Source organism: Pipistrellus hanaki (assembly GCF_964339955.1).
Source record: "Pipistrellus hanaki genome assembly, chromosome: 4".
Classification (NCBI taxonomy): domain Eukaryota; kingdom Metazoa; phylum Chordata; class Mammalia; order Chiroptera; family Vespertilionidae; genus Pipistrellus; species Pipistrellus hanaki.
The window spans coordinates 58,582,458-58,603,361 of record NC_140506.1 but is presented as its reverse complement, the minus strand read 5'-3'; the positions used below and the strand labels follow the sequence as shown (position 1 = coordinate 58,603,361).

The following is a 20,904-nucleotide window of genomic DNA, read 5'->3' as shown; positions in this document are numbered from 1 at the left end:
CTTTGAGGACTTTTTTGGATAATGTTCATTTATTTCTTATTTTTCAGCTAAGTTTTCAATGGTGAATGCTGGTAAGGGGCATGGCAGATATATCATGTGGAAGGGGAAAATACTACTTGGCATGATACCTTAGCCAAGCAAGGGTTTTGACAGAATTTAATTGCCAGGTAACTGCACTGTCTTTGTGGTGTTTATTGAATAGAGTTACAAATGATTTAACTGGAAAGTAAGACTCCATTGGGCGATTCTGACTCCTTTATGGCTCAATCTTGAATGCTAGGCCTGAAGTTGGGAGGGACTCCATTTATCTCCTTACCTATATATCTGTATGTATGTGTATATCAACATAAAATATATAATGTTTTTATATATTATGTATATATTCTTATATATTATGCCATGTATATTTCTTATGTTGGATTAAACAAATGTTTTCTACTTGACTTGACCCCTGCTCATATCCAAACATCACATTAGGTATATCCTACATTTGGCCTTCATAACTATTTTAGACTTTATAATCTAATTGGCTACAACTCTAGGGATTTGAAGATTGCTCTCTGACACCAATTGACTATTTCCTGTTAACTGCATTCAATTCTTGGCCTCCACAGCCTTCTCAAGAAACACTGCTACTATGCCCAACATCCCTGTGCCTGGCCCCGAAGGCTGAGCTGACTGGGAATCAGTTTACAAGTTTGCAGAGGCTTGACAGTTTCTGGGTCCTACTGCTGAGTCATCATGGGTATACCTGAGGCCCTTTGTGGGTTATGAAATATTGACTGGTATTTTGGCTAGGAGAAAAACAGGCAAGAAGTAAGCTGGTTTCTTGAAATATTAAAAAAAATTAAAAAAAAGAAACAAGGTACTCTAGATTGCTGCTTAAGTCAGAGTTTATACACTAGTGATGCTCAGGTTGGATTTGAGCCATAGACATGTTTGACTTTAAATCAATTGCTTTCATTTTAAAAATCTAGAAATTTCACTACACAATCTCCAGACTTTTAACTGCTTTTACAATTGGGTGATCTGAAAGGACAGGACATTCCTGCACATTTGGCCAGAATGAGATAGTACCTGGCCACTTAGACAGGACATGCACTTTAAAAATATATATATATAATTTATATATTATAAATTATATAATATATATATATATATATATATATATATATATATATATATATATAATTTCAGAGAGGAAGGGAGAGGAAGAGAGAGATAGAAACATCAATACTGAGAGAGAATCATTGGTCAAATTGGCTGCCTCCTGTACAACCCACACTGGGGATCAAGCCTGCAACCCGGGCATATGCTCTGACTAGGAATTGAACCATGACCTCTGGTTCATAGGTCAATGCTCAACCACTGAGCCATACTGGCTGGGCTTGCACTTTTTTTTTGTCACAGTCCATCTGCAGTACAATTTGCTTCCTTACATGACCTGCCTGTGCCCTGGAGCATTTGATTTTACATACCCTACTATGAATCAGTGAAGGATGCAAGCTCAACAGCTCAAGATGACACTGCCTATGCTTAATTTCCTGTTTAGTTTATGTAATCTTGAAAATTAATATTGAAAAGCAATACTCACACATAAAAAAATTAAAACAAGGTAGAAACATGTATAGTAAAAAGTGTAAGTCCACTGACCCCACTGATCTATCAATTCCCTTTCCTTGGTCCAAGAAATAATACTGGTAATAGTATCTTTTATATTCATTTATATTTTTTCTATGAATAAAGTTTTGTTTAGATTTTAAATCCAACTGGGGCTATCTACTTTTGTAAGGCTGTAAGTGTATATAAATATAGCCTTACAAAAGGGTCCCACACTAGAAGGAGAGCAATGTGGTATATTAAAGTAATTATCTGTATAATTAACAAAAACTCTTGGTGCAATTTCCAAATATTAGAAAAAATGTTTTTTAATTACCTGGCTAATTACCTTCATTAGTCATTCTCTTGGCTCCTTTCTTCATGGAAGGAATCCATCCATTCAGTAGACATTCATTGAATTCCTTTTATGTTCAAGGTGCTCTGTGAGGTAAAGTGGAAAATACAGAGATGGATTGAAAACAAAATCAACAACAGTAAGATAAGAAAAAAGTGAGTCTTTTCTCCCAAAGGAATGAGGTGAGGGCATTGAATTTTGAATTGAACATGCCCCACTGTCAGTGGATCAAGTCTAAGATTTGAAGGACATTTAAAAGTCCTAGATATAATCCAAACCTGAAAAGATGAAGCAAAGGAAGAGGGTCAGCTGAGTGGGGAGGGCATGCATGCTGCTTAGTTGGTAGAGGTGGGCCAGCCATGTGAGGTGAGGATGAAGGAGAGCTCACTGAGAAAGCGTCATTTCTCCTGGTAAAGACCTGCAGGCACTTGGTCTGTGTTCAGACAGGAAAAAATATGACTGTAGTTTCTTTTCTTTCCTAAAGTAAATTTCAATGACAATTTTGATAACATGAAAGTGGGAAGAGAGAGCTTCAAAGTAGACATAAAAGATGCACTCAAGAGCTTGGCCAGAAGTACTCGTGAGAGATTTAAGAAGAAATTTTGTCTTATATTTCAGTTACCTGGGAGCAACAATTTCTTGTTGTTGTTGAATACTCTCCTTGAATCAGAGAATGGTAAAAATTGCCAGTTTTACAAAAATAAACAACCAAAACCCCATATGGTTATATTAAGTGCTTTTTTTTTTAGACTATTGGGCCTCTTAGAAATAATTGAAAATACCCATCTGTTATAGATCTGCAGTCACTTCTAGATAAGACATAAGGGGAACTTACAGCACACTCATAGCTGCAAAGATATGTCACCGTTCACAAATCCTTTATTTTGCTCTCCAGCAACCTGATGCTTTTATTTTATTTTATTCATATTTCTAATATGCAATGGCTATTATTTTGGGGAAATATATCGATATTTTATACATTTCTATAACTTTCTAAAAGTATTATGGCCTTGTTAGTGAACCATCAGAGTAATTTTTCAGCCTTTTCATTCAAGAAAACATATAATTTCTGGGTACAAGCGATCTAGATGTTATCTAGCCCAATTGACTGCCTACTACTTGAATCTGCTTTTTAAAAATTTCACTAAGCATTCTTCTAGTTTGGTGTTACATGCTATGATCTGTAGAGCCTCAGGCTCTCAGAGACAGTGCTTCAAGGGCTATTGTGAGAAGTAGTGGGGAACTGGGAAAAGTGATTGCTGATCTGGCATGGATCCAATTCTCACTCATTCATTGAACAAGAGCAGCTGAGATAGCATTTGATTCACTTAATTAGCTCTGTGTCAGATTTAATTTTTAGAAAGTGTTCCATTGCTCAAGGAAGTGACCCCTGAGCTGAGTCTCAAGAATGAGTACGTTAGCAATGCAAAAATATGGTAATGAACACACCATTTAAGAGGCAAAATGTGTCTCCTTAAAGTATAGTGGAGAGAAAATGGCAGAGTAGAAAAATTCTCATAAAAGTAATAAAACTGGCAAACATCATTAGAGTTAACTATTTCAGAACTCTAGATATTAACCAAATGCTTCCAGTAATCTGGGTAGTGTTAATTGAAAAACAACACAACAACAACGACTAAATCTCAGTAAAAAGGAGTGAGATTTGTAGCATTTTAACTTGGAGATTCTCATGTACTCTCTCTAGCTCCATGGTAACCTTGAAAACCGACAACTTGTAATCATGTTGAAAATGGGAAATACAGCAGCCACTGTCGGTTGCAGAATGGAGCAACCTCCTTCCAAGCCTCATTTCCAGAGAATTACCACACTTTGACTTGTCTGGTGGTTCCCTGTAAGACCACATTTGCAAGGCTATCTTTATTTGATAGTAGAGGCCCAATGCATGGATTCATCCATTGGCCTGGCCTGCGGGGATCAGGCTAAAACTGGCTCTCTGACATCCCCCAAGGGGTCCTGTATTGCGAGAGGGTGCAGGCCAGGCCAAGGTACCCCACAGGTGCACGACTGAGGTCGGGCAGGGACTACAGGAGGGCTCCAGGGCAGGTCTGGCCTGTCTCACCCAGTCTCGATTGGCCAAACCCCAGCAACAAGCTAATCTACCGGTTGGAGCATCTGCCCTCCTATTTAGTCAGTGTACATTAAAGCAACTGGTCAAATGGTAGAACCAATGGTCAGAAACTTAGCATATTAGGCTTTTATTACATAGGATGACTCAGAGTGGAGCTAATCTAGTGGGGAAAGCCTTTTCCTCAGGGGTGTTTGTCAAAACAATTAGTGTCAATTGTTTAACTTTGTGGCTGCTAGAAGTGATAGAGAAAGTTGGGATAGCAGTAGGCTAGCCAAAGGCTGAAAAGAAAAAGATGGAGAATAAGATGTCCAAAAGGGCTTTGAAAAGCTCTGACATATTCCTAGGAATCTAGATGATCAAATGCATGCATAGGTTATATATGCCCACGACATTTTGCATACATGGTAAGCAAAGACCTGGGAATGCCCTAAGCTCTCATACCTGGATGACCTTGAGGATCCGTGTAAGTAGAAAGTGAAGGCTAAGGCAGAGTTTTAAACTTTCTGATGTAGTGTTGAAGGCATGACTCAACACACATACAGAGCCCCTTGGCAAAGACTGGGAGACTTACAGCTTCCACGCATTTAAGGAGATCTTTGCCCAATTGTTACCTGACCACTAAGCTAATTGAGCAGAGACTTCAGCAGACACACATGACAAAGAACATACAATATATTATTCAGAAAAGTTGCTAAAACAAACAAATAATAACAAACAGGAACATCAACAAACCCTGGAAAGGGGAAAATCTGATTTCCATAGTTGTCAAAATTTGATATTTAAATGTCCAGTTTGCAACAAAAAATTACAAGATGTGCAAAGAAATGAGAAAGTATGGTGCATATACATGGTGGTGGTGGTGGGGGGGGGCAATTAATTGGAACTATCCTTGGGAAGACCCAGATGTTGAAACCACTAGACAAAGACTTTAAATCAGCTATTCATTGATTAGTCACTAGGGAAATGCAAATCAAAACCATTTCCTGCCCATTAGGATGGCCATAATAAAAAAGACAGGTAATAGTAAATGTTGGAGAGAATGTGGAGAAATTGGAACCCTGAAGCATTGTTGGTGGTAATATAAAATAGTACAGATGCTTTCAAAAACAGTATGAAGTTCTTCAAATGTTTAACACAGTATTACTATATGACTTCAACATTTAATTTCTAGGTATATACTCAGAGAATTAAAATCATATGTTAAAGCAAATGTTTGTAGCATTATTATAAATAGTAGATAAAAAGTTGAAACAACCTAAATGTCCATCAACTGAGGAATGAATAAACAAAGTGTGGTATTTTTGTATAATGAAGTATTATTTAACAAGGAATGATGTATCAATTCATGATACAACATCGATGATCTTTATGAAGGTTAATTTTATGTATCAACTTGACTGCATCATGGGCTTCCTAGATCTTTGGCTAACTATTTATTTCTGGATGTGTTCCCAGGTGAGAATGGCATTTGAATTGGTAGACTGAGTAAAGCAGAGTGCCCTTCTCAATATACGTGGGCCTCATCTAATCCACAGAGGGCCTGAAAAGAACAGGAAGGTGAAGGAAGGGAGACTTTGCTTTCTTGCCTGACTGCATGAACTAAAACAATGATCTTCTCCTGCCCTTCCAGTGAGAACTGTACCATTGATTCCCCTGGTTCTCGGGCCTATGTGCTTGGATTGAACTACACCACTGGTGTTCTTGGGTCTTCAGCTTGCAGATGGCAGATCACAGGACTTCATTTACATTAAATGTCTGAAATAGGCTACATGTAGAGAAAGAAAGTAGATTAGTGGTTGTCAGGGACGGGGAAGGGGAGCCACAGGAAACAGAGTGTGACTTCTAATGGATATGGAGTTCTTTTTGGGGTGATGAAATGCTCTGGAATTAGAAAGTGGTGACAATGATCCAATATTATACTGCACTAACAATCACTAAACTGTACACTTTAAAAGAGCAAGTTTTATGCCTTGCGAATTGTATCTCCATAAAAAATAAAATAAGTTACATACTATGTATTCTACACTGAAATTATGTTAATATGACAAATTTTGCTCTTTAAGCATGACCTTATGAAAAGAAAGAGTAGTGAAGAGAGGAGAAGAAAAATAAATATTAAATAAAGATTTCCTATGTATCAAGCATTGTACTGGGTGCTGAAGACATAGAGGAAGTAACTTACAGTTCATGCCCTTAAGCTGGCTCAGTGTAGAAAGTTTTTATTAGAGAGGCAGAGGGAGATTTCTAAAAAGAGTGGCTCATGATACAAATAAAAAATACTATTAATGAAGCCACTGCTAAGAGAACGAAAGACAAGCCACAACCTGGAAGAAATGCTACAGATTATATATCTGATAAAGAATATGCATGCAGAATATATAAAGAACTCTCAAACAAAAAAAAAAACAACAACCATACACAACCACACAAATAATCCAATTTAAAAATGGGCAAAGATTTGAACCAAAGAAGATATACAGGTATAAATAAACCATGAAAAGATGCTCAACATCGCTAGCCATTAGGGAAATGCAAATTAAAACCATAATGTGATTCCACTACAAACCTGTTAGAAATGCCCACTGTCTGAAGATTTCCACGTACTAATCCACAGAACCTGAGGCTGTTACCTTACATGGCCAAAAAAAAAAAAAAGTGTGTGTGAAAGTGGGAAGGGTGGTGGTGGTTATCTTTGAAGAGATGATGAGTTAAGGATCTTGAGATAAGGAGATTATCCAGGTGGACCCTAAATGCTACCATCACAAGCGTTTTTATGAGAGAGGCAGAGGGAGATTTCGCAGACAGAAGAGGAGACCATGTAACCACAGAAGCAGAGATTGGAATGACGAGGCCACAAATCAAGGAATGCCTGCAACTACCAGAAGCTGGAAGAGGCAAGGAACAGATAATCCTTAGAGCCTCCAGAAGGAGTGTGGCCTCACTAACACCTTGAGTTCAGCCCAGTGATACCGACTTTGGACTTCCAGCCTCTAGAATTGTGAAAGAATACATTCTGTTGCTTTAAGTCATCAAGTTCATGGTAATTTGTTTCAGCAGCCATAGGAACAGATTCATTGATCCTACCAAATGTGAAGGAATTGGAACTCATATACTTCAAAGGTAGGAATGTAAAATGGTATAACCACCTTGGAAAATAGTGGCAGTTTCTTAAAATCTTAAAATATATACCATCGTATAATCCAGCCATCCCACTCCTAGGTATTTACTCAAAAGAAATGAAAGCAAAATCCATAAAAAAGAGTGGTATATGAATAGTCACACCATATAGTTCCAAACTGAGACAATCCCAATGTTTATCAGCAGGTGACTACATAAACAAATTGTGGTACATCCATACAATAGAATACTACTCAAGAATAAAAAGAAATGGATTATTGATATATACTACAATGTGAATGAATCTCAAAGTAATTATACTGAATGAAGAGGCCAGATTAAAACGTATAGACTGTAAAATTCCATGTGCATAGAATTCTAGAAAATGCAAAATAATCTACAGTGACAGAAAGCAGATCAGTGGTTGCCTATGGAGAAAGGTGGGGCTAGAGGATGCGGCGATGTGCTTATGATCTTGATTATAGAAACAGTTTCACAGGTAGGTATGTCAGACTAAATTTATCAAATTTTATAGTTCCAATATGTGAGGTTCATTTTATGTCAATTATGCATCAATACAACTGGCAAAAGTAAGTGCAAACTGAAAGTCATATACAGGAATCTGTGGTTGCACAAACAATGGATGTCCCTCTGGAGGTGATGGGCCAGAGGTCTGGGATTTGCTTCTTGATTCAACCCAGTTGTTTGGACACTCTCTTTTTGGGAATGGAATCTTACTTGAACCAGGGTCAGGAGCCAGGGCCTAGAAAACAGAATCATGCTCTGAGTCCTGATCTGACAGCTTTAGACATCCTAGGATACTCCTATACCACATAACCACTGGTCCTAAAAAGCAGGCTACAGGCATCCACTGGTTTTTGCAGAGCAGTGATCTGGAGAGGCAAACAATTGCAAGTAAGTTGATGCCAAAACTAGAGTGGTGTGGCACAAAACTAGGGCCCGAGCAGATGGCTCTGGGGCCACAGAACACAGCAGCAGAGAAGGGTCTAATTTATCTGACAAATCTTATTTCATTTTGGTGAGTGTAATCTTCCTCACTTCAGAGGCAAGGAAAATATCTATAAGTAATCAAGGCATTTTCTGGCATTTCCTGAATGGATTCAAATACCCACAAATCATATTGATGTGTTCCAAAAGCATCTACTGAGAGGAGCAAAGAAAGTGTCTATGGGATAATTTTGTGGATTAAATGCCAGAGGCGTGTTCTTGAGACACACATTCCATTTTGTATATGCTTGACTTCTCTTCGTTATTACAAACCATAGATCCTAGTTGAAGTGATTTGCCTAGAGCTCAGATGAAGTACCATGCAGGCCAGCAATGTTCTCTCGCACTGCAGGAGCTGATACAATTTGGCTGCGGAGGCACATGCTATTTAGCTTTACAAGGTATCACTTTGATCTGTAAAACTGATTAGCCTCTTCAGCTCCAGGCTATTGTGCACTTAAATTTTTTCTTGACAAAAAAATAAATTAGTACTTTTGCTAAAATGTATGACAAATGATGTGACTGTACGGACTGCAATCAATCAAGCAAGGGGCTGGAAAATAAATCACATCGAATATAGCTTAGTCTGTCATTTTAATGGCACACATTAGTGATCTCCTTATAGATATATTTTGAAAGTTAAACACAGTAGCTATTGTGAATCTACTGGTCAATTTTAATTTCTCCTGAATGGCCAATAGTTCTAATTGATAACCATAAATTGCTTTCTATTATATTAAGAATTCTGGCTGGGATGAATGTGGCCACTGCCCTCTGGGTCAGTAAATGTAACTCAGGTACTGTCAGCTCCTGTCAGCTGTTCTCCTGGTTGAATGTGTTTCATTCTGCTTTTACTGAAGAGAGAGTACATTTATTAAATCAGACAGATTTCTTGTTCCCATCTTTTCCATTTAACCATTAAAATCATCAGTACTGGTAATTTTCAGTAAAAATTGTCATTGTTCTTATTTTTCCCCTCTTAACATGTTTCAGTAAGTTAAAGTTCTAATACTTGAATGATACCTTCAGGTACAAAGTAAAAAATGGGCTTTAAGTTGAATTTAATCCTGAGATATCCAGAAAAGCATAAGTCAAGAGCAATGTTTTGGCACAGGATTGGTGTTGAAAGAGGGATCTTGATAATTTCCTCTGCTACCTTCTAATTTGCACATCTTACACTGCCCAAAAAAAAAAAAAAAAAAAAAAAATGGGTGAAGAACAATAGATTATTGCCTTTATTTTTTGAGCATGTGTGCCTAATTGAATTTTTAATACTTCCTGAGGCAGTTCTTTGTTACATTTAGAGGTTTCTCTCCTTTAGCCAAGCTATTAATGAGCGATCTTAGAAAACCCTCATTGTCCTTCCTTACCTTTCTTGCTCTAGGCCTCAGGGCCCTACCTTGTTGGAGTCTCCGGGATGCAGAGAACTGGCAGCTTTCTCAACACACCTCCCACAAGCCTATTCTTTATTTTTCCTCTTCCTTTTTCAAAAACTCCAATAAAAGAAACTGAAAATTCAAAGCAAAATCAAGGACACTTTGATTGAAACAAGATTGAGATAACAGCCTCCAATCTAGCGACGCCTCTTTTTGGTTTGTTTTGTTAGCAGAATCTCTTTTATCATCTGATATGTCAGATCACTCAGTTATTTTGGGTTTGTTTTGGAGCAGACTATCCTGCCTACTGGATGTAAAAAACAAAACAAAACAAAACAAAACAAACAAACAAACAAACAAAAACAAAGAAAAAAAGGTAGAGAAATCGATTGGTCAGTTGTAGGAGACCAAAAATAAACCCTGAACCAGGACACCTCTATTTCAAAGGATCATGTCTATTCTTTCTTAGTTATTTAATGACCAGGCTTTTTGGTGTTAGGCTCTGAAAGCCCCACCTGAATGGTCAGGGTTTCCCCAGCTGGGAGCTGTCTCCTTTGGTGAACTTGAGGTCCTGGCCCTCTCACTGCCACTACAGATGCTGGTCTCCAATGGTCCCCTGGGAGACCCTGACACTGTTGTCTGCTGCCTACCTACAGCAAGGATGTCAGAAATGAGTCATGAAAACATCTAACCTGTGATGAATGGAACTGTCATTAATTGATCTACCACTGTGGTGACCATTTTTCTGGCTGGAAGTCAAGTGGTACTAGACCAGCTCTCTTCATCTCCAAGCTCTAAGTGTTACATTAAATGTCCTGCATGTGACCTTATCTATCCTTCAAAGGGAGTATTTATTTTAGATAGTGACCCCAAATCACTATCAGGAACAAAGCACTAGTATTTAGAACACAGAACGAAATCTCAAACACAAAAGTGAAAAAGCAAATGGGCCATTTAGAACATCAGCAAAGACATGAAAAGAATTTCCATCAAATGATACACAAGTGGCAAGAGAGCATATGAAAAAATTTACAACATCATTAGCCATTAAAGAAATTCAAGTTAAAACTACAATGAGATAATACTACCTACCTACTAGAATGGCTAACATGAATAATAGTGACAACACCAAATGCTGGTGAGGATGAGGAAAAATATCACTCATATACTATTGATGAGAATGGTAAGTACAGATACTCTGAAAAACAATTAGACACTTCCTCAAAAAAAACTAAATGTGCAGCAATCATACAACTAAGTAGTCAAACTTCTGGATATTTATCCCAAAGAAATGAAATGAACTTTCACCAAAAAAAAAAAAAAAATACTTGTGCATGAATGTTTATAGCAACTTTATACATAATAATCCCAAACTGGATACAACCCAAGTGTCCTTCAACAGGTGACTAGTTAAACAAACTGTGATAATCCACCAAGGAATACTACTCAGCAATAAAAAAATAAAATTAAAAAAAAAGAAAGAAAGAAACCATTTATCCACAAGAACTTGGATGAATCTCCAGAGAATTATGCTCAGTGAAAAAAGCCAATCCCAAGTTGTTGTATATTATATGATTCCATTGACATGACATATTGATAGAAGTGGATTATAGATGATTGGTTGCCAGAGATTTTGGAGGCAGTGGTATCAGGAGGAAACAGGTATATCTGTAAAAGGTAACTTGAGGAATTCTTGTGCTCACAGAAATAATGGAAGTGTTTTGTATCTTGACTGTATCAATATTAATGTCCTGGTTGTGATATTATGTTATATATAGTTCTGTATGATATTACCATTGGGAGAAAATTGGTTAAAGGGTATCTCTATCAAATACATACAAATCTACAACTATCTATCTATCTATATAAAACCCTAATATGCAAATAGACCAAATGGGGAATAACCAAACAACTGAACAACCAAACGACCCAGTCACTATGATGTGCACTGACCACCAGGGGGCACTCACAGAACAGGGCAGGTGCTGGCCACAGTGGGGTGGTGGAGCAGGTGAGTGGGGGCACCAGACCAAGGCAGGGTGACAGTCACTGTCATTGGGATGAGCCTCTGGAGGTTACTGAAAATTCTTTGCTCCTGCGAACCCTAGTCCCACCCAGTGCTCACACCTGCTGCTGGCACCCAGCACTGACCCTGATCACTCAGTGTTGTCAGTGGGTGCAAGCAGCAGCTGCTGGCCCCGATTGCCCCTCAGGAGCAGGGGGAGGTGGAGAAACCCTGAGGGGATTGCCCCTCAGGGTTTCTCCACCTCCCCCTGCTCCTGAGGGGCAATCGGGGCCAGCAGTTGCTGCTTGCACCTGCTGCCGGATCTGGCCCCACTTGCATCCACTACTAACACTGACCCTGCTTGCGCCTACAGCTGGCACTGGAGCTGCTACTCGCACCCATTGCTGGTGCCTGGCACCAGTCTTGATTCCTTGGTGCTTCCAGCAGGTGTGCGTGGTGGCTGCTGGCCCCAATTGCCCTGAGGTCTTCTCCACCTCCCCCTGCTCCTGAGAGGTGATTGGGGTAGCAGTTGCTACTTGCACCTGCTGATGGTGCTGGCCCCAATTGCTCTATTTAGGGAAACCAATTTTTTTTTCTTGTTTATTGTTATTTTTTACTAGCGGTCCAATGCACAAAATTCGTGCAAGGGGCTCAGCCCTCACAGTCCCGGCTGCCTCGGCTCTCTCAGACCTGGCTGCGTCGCGGCCCTATGGGCCTGCCCCCCACCCACTGGTTGTTCCAGAAGGTCGTTCTGCTGTCTGGTCTAATTAGCATATTAGCTTTTTATTATATAGGATTTATTGTTGCTTAGCTTTTAGATTTCTGTGTATGTCTATATTAAATATCAATGTTTGTCTCAATACTGATAAGAGTAAAAATACTAATGGGTTCTAAATATGTAATGGCTAATGACAATAATCCCAAAAGAAGTTCACCTACATTGTGGCTAGCTATATAGATGGCTAAATTGATATATTAGATGAATGTATATAGATTAGATATTAATTGACCCCTCATTAAATGTTCCATATTATATAGCATTAATGAAGATGAGTAAGACATTTTTTTTTTCTTTGAAGAGCTCACAGGCCAGCAGACAGACACATAAAAAACAATTACAACACTGCAATAAAAGCTCTAATGGGTGTGTGTGTGTGCTCATAGTGTTGGAAACACAGAGAAGGGAGAAACTAACTCAGCCTGTACGTAGTGGCTAGTTTCTAAGAGTCATAGAATCCTGCAGTTTTCAAGAGATCTAAGTTTGTTTCCTAGCTTCAAAATGGTCTCTACTTAACAGTGAGAAATTATAGGACACTATGTTGTTTCAAAATTTAAGATCTGAGGTTCCCAATACATGTGCTATGGCTGAACCTGCTTGAAGTCCAAGTATTTCCATATACTTCCCTGAGAAACTGTGGGTGAAGTTGAGTCCAGACTTTGGAGCCAGGCTCTGAGTTCAAATCCCAGATCTGCTGCTTTTTAGTTGTTTGACCATGGCCAAGTCACTTAACCTCCCTGGACTTTACTCTCCCCGGTTGTAAAGTAGAAGTCATAGTATGCCTGTCTCTCACTCATTTCTGAAACCACCCATAAATTTAAATGGTATATATTGTAATTCACCTCATTCATTGCATTCTTTTTTAAACGTATATTTTGATTGTTGATAGTATTATAGATATCTCCCATTTCTCCTCCCCTTTCCCTCCCACCTCCTCCAAGCCCCTACCCACCCCTCTACGTCTTCACTACCCTATTGCCCATGTCCATGAACTATGCATATCCTATATAATAAAAGGTTAATATGCAAATCAACCAAACTGTGGAACTACTGGTCGCTATGACATGCATTGACCACAAGGGGGCACTCAATGCAGGAGCTGCCCCCTGGTGGTCCGTGTACTCCCACAGGGGGAGCACCGCTCAGCCAGAAGCTGGCCTCATGGCTGGCAAGTGCAGCAGTGGTAGCAGGAGCCTCTTGTGCCTCCGTGGCAGTACTAAGGATGCCCAACTGCTGGCCTAGGCTTACTCCCCACAGGGAGTAGGCCTAAGCCATCAGTCAGACATCCCCCAAAGGTTCCTGGACTATAAGAGGTTGCAGGCCGGGCTGAGTCCCCCCACCTCCATCTCCACCCCCACCCCCGCCGAGTGCACAAATTTCTTCCATGCACTGGGCCTCTAGAAAGTATATATACGTTCTTCGGTTTATCTCTTCTCATCCCCCCAAACCCATATTGAGATGTGCCAGTCTATTCCATGCCTCCATGCTTTGGGTCTTATTTTGGTGGTCAATTCATTTTGTTCCTTAGTTTCCACAAATAAGTGAGATCATGTGACATTTGTCTTTCTCAATTTGGCTTATTCCACTTAGCATAATATTTTCCAGGTCCATCCATACAGTCCCAAAAAAGAAGAGATCCCCCCCCCCCTTTTTTTTTTACACCTGCATAATATTCCATAGTGTAAATGTCCCACAGCCTTTTTATCCATTCATCTACTTGGGCTGTTTCCAACTCTTAGTCATTGTAAATGACACTGCTATGAACATAGGGGTGCATATATTCTTTCTGATTGGTGTTTTGGGATTTTTTGGATATATTTCCATAAGTGGGATTGCTGGGTCAAACAGAAGTTAATTTTCTGAGGACACTCCATACTGTTTTCTATAGTGGCTGCACCAATCTGCATTCCTACCAGCAGTGAACTAGTGTTCTTTTTTCTCACATCCTTGCCAGCACTTGTTTGTTGACTTTTTGATGATAAACATTCTGACAGGTGTGAGGTGATAACTCATTGTGGTTTTAATTTGCATTTCTCTGATGATTAGTGACTTTGAGCATTTTTTCATATGTCTGTATGTCCTCTTTGGAGAAATGTCTATTCAGGTTTTCTTCCCATTTTTTAATTGGATTGTGTCCTCCTTTTGTTGAGTTGTATGAGTACTTTATATATTTTAGATATTAACCTGGTTAGATATATCATTGGCAAATATGTTCTCCCATACAATGGGTTTCCTTTTCATTTTGATGGTGGTTTCTTTTGCTGTGAAGAAACTTTTTATTTTGATGTAGTCCATTTGTTTAATTTCTCTTTAGGTTCCTTTGTCCTAGGAGACGTATCCGTAAACATATTGCTACATGAGGTGTTTATCAACATTTCCCTACCTTCAGCTTACTGTCGAGGGAAGGAGGACAGAGAGAAAAGGAACTACTGGCTGCCCTATCGTTATCATTTCTGTTTTACTGTTATGCACAATACCCCTCACTCTTTAATAAGTAAATTTCCCCTTACTGTCTCTGCTCAATTCCAATGGATTGCCTTAAAACCAAATGGAAAGCCAGTGACAAGTATTTTTGGCTTTCTGTTCAATCATTCCAAGATCTGAGATACTTTTCTTAAGTAGACTATTCAAATGCTCAGGTCAGTCTCCTTTCTGCAAAGACTCATACCGGGATTCAGGCAGGACCAGGCTTGTTTGCTGAACTGGTAGGGCAGGCCTGCCAGAGGCTTTGCCTGGCTTTGTTGGTTAAAAAAGGAGAGAGGCAGGGTGCCCAGGTCCCAGAGGGAGGGAGACGTGGGGAAATATAGTAGAGTCTCAGTGATGTCTCCTTGGCCAGCTGTACAGACTTGGGATGGTGTCTATGGAGAGAGTGACTGCAGGCGGACCCTGAAGTTAAGAAACTCTGTAACACTGTGGGACGTGAGGATGTAGACAGTGCTGCTTCTGTTCCCAGGTGAGGAGGAGGCACCTTCTCCCCAGTTAGGGACAGACCACAGCAGGTTTTCAGAACACAAGGACTCAGAAGAGGGCAGCACGGCTGTTGATTTGCAGCTGTTGGGGGGAGGCAGCACTTTTGGCCAGGACTTCAGTGGGCTTCTGAGTGGACCTCACCGACAGTGGACACCAACAAGCAAACACTGCAAGGGGAGTTACAACATGTGTCTTCTATATGCCTCAACCAGCTCCAAGTCCAGATTTGCTGGGTAATATCCATCCTCTTTCAAATGCAGCTCTTCAGATTTCACCACGTCAAACAATCTATATATATATATAAAAGGCTAAGTGACCATCCGGCCACCTGGTACCTATGATGTGCACTGACCACCAGGGAACAGACACTCAATGCAGGAGTTGCTGAGCTGTGGAGACTTAGCAGCTGTGGTTCTCGGGTGACGCACCCTGGAACCAGAGAGGAGGAGCCAGATTCCTCACCAGGCCACACAATTCCACGTTCGGCTTGGGTTATGTTGTTGCTGGGGCATTGTTGGACCGAATCTGGTTTACTGCACACTTGCATTTGTGTTCCACACCCTGTACGACAGCAACTTTGCAGAGTGCCCTCTTGCAGCCTGGGTTCCCTCTTTGCAGAGTGCCCTCTTGCAGGCCCTCTTGCAGCCTGGTTACAGCGTCATCCATGCCCTGAAGGGTCACAGGTTTGATTATTGGTCAGGGCATATAACCAGATGGGGGGTTTGATCCCTCATCAGGGTGTGTAAGAGAGGCAAACAATAGATGTTTCTGTCTCACATGGATGTTTCTCTCTCCCTCCCTCTTCCTATCTCTGGAATTAAAAAAAAAAAAAAAAAAAAAAAAAAAAAAAAAAAAAGACAGCAATAAAGTGGAAGCATCAAATGTGGATCTTTTTCATAGTTTCAGTCAATGACAACCAAAATTATTTTACCACCAAATTAATTCATTCCTTTGGGTGGGGGTGGGTAAACCTAAGGAATTGCTTTTTATACTTAACTATCAACTATTTTCCATGTTATTTCATATTCTTTTGAGTGCAGTTTTAAATTACTTTGTAACTACCCTCTATAAAAAGATATTTAGGTTACAATCACTTTCTGTTATAAATAACAAAGCATGTATTTAGAACTTTGTAAAGCTTACTTCCTTTGGTTATATTCCAAGAACCAGTTAAACTCCTTTAAGTCTCATAATTATTTTATTTAGAATTTAAGGGGTAATTAGTTCTTATTAATTATAATTGAAAGTAATTGTTTGCTCTGTGAATTTCAGGGCCTTTCTGGTTAGAAAAGGCAATTTATTCTAAAGCTGATGACATGTTTTTCATCAAGAGCTCACAAATTAACAATTTATTCTGTGAGTCTTCACCTTCTGGTTTTAACAAATTATTTTGTGCTAAATGACTTACGTTTACTGTTCAAACAATACTAGCTTATTGGTTTCTTATTTTTATATTATATGTACTATATTAAGGACAAATTGTCTTTAAAAGTATTTTGCAGTAAGGAAACCTCACTTGTTAGTATAGCCATTTTCTTATTGTTGCCATTTTATTCTAATATGCCATTTAGTATAGCCATTTTCTTATTGTTGCCATTTTATTCTAATATGCTTACAGTTCAATACTCAGAGTTGTGTTAAGAAATCACAATAATTTTAATTCATTGGCTAGACAGTTCTGTTGAAATAAAGTAGCATATACTATAAAAGAAACAATTTGAGTAGTAAAGTTAACACATTTAAATGATCTCATACCCTATATAATAAAAGCCTAATATACAAATCGACCAAACAGTGGAATGACTGGTGGTTATGATGTGCACTGACCACCAGGGGGCAGATGTTCAATGCAGGAGCTGCCCCCTGCTGGTCAGTGCACTCCCACAGGGGAAGCACCACTCATCTAGAAGCCGGGTTCATGGCTGGCGAACACAGTGGCAGTGGAGGGAGCCTCTCCCGCCTCCACAGCACTAAGGAGCAGCGAACTGAGCAGTAAGGAGCACAAGCAGGCAGGTGGTAAGGAGCAAGGGGTTCCACACTGCTAGAGGGATGTCCGTCTACTGGCTTAGGCCCAGTCCGCACCCCCTACTGGTTTATGATAAGTGTGTACTAAGTACCAGCCATCCTGAGTTGCTTATATAATTGGGGCAGAGGTCTAGGAAAAGTTAAATTTTAGAAGGGAAGGATCAGTAGAGTAGGAGTACCAGGGAAGGAGGGATTAAAAGCTTTCCAGGTAGGGAGCGGGCCTAAACTGGCATACGGACATCCCCCAAAGGCTCCGGACTGCGAGAGAGTGTAGGCTGGGCTGAGGGACACCCCCCCCTCCCCCATGTATGAATTTCGTGCACTAGGCCTCTAGTTTAATAAGAAAATAATATAAATTGTATGAGCAAAATGAAGCATGCTCCATATTACCTTGCTTAGAAATGTAGTTTTTTAATACAAATAAGTTCCAATTGTCAGAGAAAAGAGAATAGCAATAATAATAAACAATGCCTGATCTGACCCAATGATGTGTATACTAGTATATTAAATAATCTCTAAATATATGGTTAGTATTTAAGACCACAACTTAATTATATGGTGTCTTAGTCTGTGCAAGCTGCTGTAACAAAACTGGGTGGTGCAAATAACAGAAATTTATTTCTCACATTTCCAGAGGCTGGGAAGTCCAAGATTAAGATGCTGGTTGATTTGGTTTTAGCGAGAGCTCTCTTCTTGGCATACAGTTGCTGCCCTTAGTATGTCCTGCATTTGACTTCATCATATTTGTGTGCAGGATAATGTGAATAAAGTAACAATTCTAATGTCTAAATTGAATTGTTGGCAATATGTCTTTGAGCAAAAAAACAAAATGAAACAAACAAACAAAAAAAACCCCAAACACTGGACTTTTCCCCCAGTTGCCTTTGACAATAAACCCCACAGTGACTGATATTCATGATCTCATTCTGGAATTTGGCTTCGGTGACCAGTTTTAATCAACCTGAAAATAATGTCTCTTTGTCTACTGGAAAACAAACGGCGACAGATTGGCTCTTTCTGCTCTAACCACAGCTCATCTGACTAGCTTTGCCCGTGGAAGTCTTAGAAAAGTATGGCATACAATTTGAGGAGTTAGTTGTGTGTGAAAATCTTAATGAACTCAGTCACCTTGTAATTTAATGGCCAAGAAGCAGCTGTCTGAACAGATTAGCCATTAAGTCTCAGATGTGGGGCTGTTTGACCTTAGTTTGCATATTTTTAAAATCCGATTTTGATTTTGCAGGATGTGGTCGGCTATCAGAGGCAACTGAGGAGTCTGAGCACTGCCGTGCTCCTGTCAGGTTACAGTGCTGCAGAGCAGAGCTGAGCCAGTCACTAGCAGAAAAACAAACGATGGCACTCTTCCCTTGCTTTATAGAGCCTTATTAAATTAAAATGGTTTTCTATAATTAGCATTAGCTTGCCGGTCACTTCTGCTCTCTGAGATGCTAAATCAACATTCATTTGTGGCATTTATGTTGGTCCTTATAATGAATTTATTTCTGAATATAGATATGACTGTTACTGAGCTTTAAAAAACTGCCAATAAAATAACAAAGACACTAAAATAGTGTTGCCAAAGGAAATACCTAGAAGAACAGGGCAGGTAAAACTTGAGTTACTAGTGGACCTTCAATATTAGTAATAGAATCCTGCTCAGAATATATACTACACTTCCCAGGCTCCCTTGCAACCGGATGAGACCATGTGTCATGGACTGAATTGTATGCCCCCCAACTCATATGTTGAAACCTAACCCCTCCATCCTATGTGACTACTTCTGGATATAGGGTTTATAGGGAGTAATTAAGGTTAAATGAGTTCATAAGGATTGGCTCCAATCCCATAGGACTATAGCCTTCTAAGAAGAAATCTCTCTCTCTCTCCTTGCCATATGAGGACATAGGGAGAAGGCAGCACCCGCATGCCAAGGAGAGCTCTCATCACAACTACCTCAACCAGCATTTTGATCTTGGGTTTCCCAACCTCTGGAAATGTGAGAACTAAATTTCTGTTATTGGCACCACCAGGTTTTGTTATAGCAGCTTGAGCAGACCAAGACACCATGTGATTCAGATCTGGCCAATGAATTATGAGCAGAAATAATAAATGTAACTGCTGGGTTGTGCCATGATGGAGAATGGGCACACCCTCTCCCTCACGTCCCCCTTTCTCGTCTGCAGGAACCTGTACAAGGTGGTGGTCAGTCGTCTTGGACCACTCAGATGAGGACAATGATGCTTTAGGTTTGTTGATCAACATCATAGAGAAGGCCCAGGTCCGCCACACCATGGATCTGTCATCCTAGCTCTGTACTGTTCATGCTGGAGTTATATTACATGAAAATGAAACAAATTCATTTAAGTCTTCGTCTTAAGAGCAGAATCTATTTCTTAAGTCACACAGTACATAAGAATTAAAAGGAGTGGTTAAAGTCCTAAAAGCACTAGAATCCAAACTTCGGAAAACAATGTATATACAATACAAAAACAAAGCAAATGAAAAAAGGTATCTTTGGGTAGATTACACTAGTTGCAGTTATGGAAGTTAATTTTCAGTCTCCTTTTTGGAATCCCTGGAAAGCTGCCACATGCTATCGCTTATCCCTCTCCGTTCCAGATTGTTCAAAGCACCCCTCTCCCAAAGCACAAGTGACTGTCAGTCTTTTATCAGATCAAGACCTGGGGGGTGCGTAGGGGAGCACCTAGTTCAGGTCTTTTATTATGACTGGTTGATTAATTTCGAAAGCAGGAAGTTGAAAACCAAGGGCCATGAATTTAGAAAGCGCCAAAAGAGAAGGAATCTGAAGATGGATTGGGGAGAGCGTGCCCCTCAGGCAAGGGGAACTGGGCCATCCCTTCTTGGTTAGGTTGTGTACGACAGGACTCTAAGGGAGCCCATCCATAACGGAGATCATAACGGAGTCATACAATCTTCTGACAATCTTCCACGTGTTGGTGAGGTGCCTCGAGTCAAGGCTCCTTTTCCTAATTTGAGCACAGCAGCAGGATGCAGGGCTGGCACTGCTGCTGGGGTCGGTGCAACACTCTGGCGGGGTGGAACCAGCAAGGAGACTTCCTGGGAGTGGAGTGAGAGAAGGTGGCAATCCCCAAAACACATGGAAAGGTTACCTTCTTTGTAAAAGTGAGTGAGGATTCACAGGGCCAGGAGTTTCAGAATATGCAAAGGGGTAGCATGTAGATCTTGAGACAACCGAGGAGTTGGGGGGAGGAACCCCACAACAGAGTGCCAATGATAGGTGGGTGGCAAGGACACCTGATTAGAAAGTTTCCTATATTTTCAGTCATTGCATAGGAAATCTTAGATACTCCAAGCGGTGGTGGGGGGATGGGGCAGGGAGAGATTTCCATTGTCATATTCCAACCATTTAAAGAAGCTTATTTTATGTCAGTTATTTTAAACGTAGCTGTCCCATACAGCTGATTTTTTTTTTTTTTTGGTTGTGTTGGCTGCTGTCATTTTAAAAATTTTTTATTTTATTGTTTAAAGTATTACATATAGTAGTACATATATCTCCTTTTTCCCCCCATTGACTTTCCCTCAGCCTCCCCTACCCCTGTC

General features: G+C 40.0%; 1 protein-coding gene across 1 annotated transcript in view; it reads right to left on the bottom strand.

Moving 5' to 3' along the window:
* LOC311622101 (uncharacterized protein) overlaps positions 1 to 20,904 on the bottom strand; it is a 138,349-nt gene that overhangs the window by 97,722 nt on the left and 19,723 nt on the right. The window contains exon 2 of the mRNA XM_084882864.1: positions 1,937 to 2,040. Within this exon, the coding sequence (XP_084738990.1) occupies positions 2,031 to 2,040 (10 nt within the window). The 3' untranslated portion in view covers positions 1,937 to 2,030. The remainder of the gene's footprint in view (positions 1 to 1,936; positions 2,041 to 20,904) is intronic.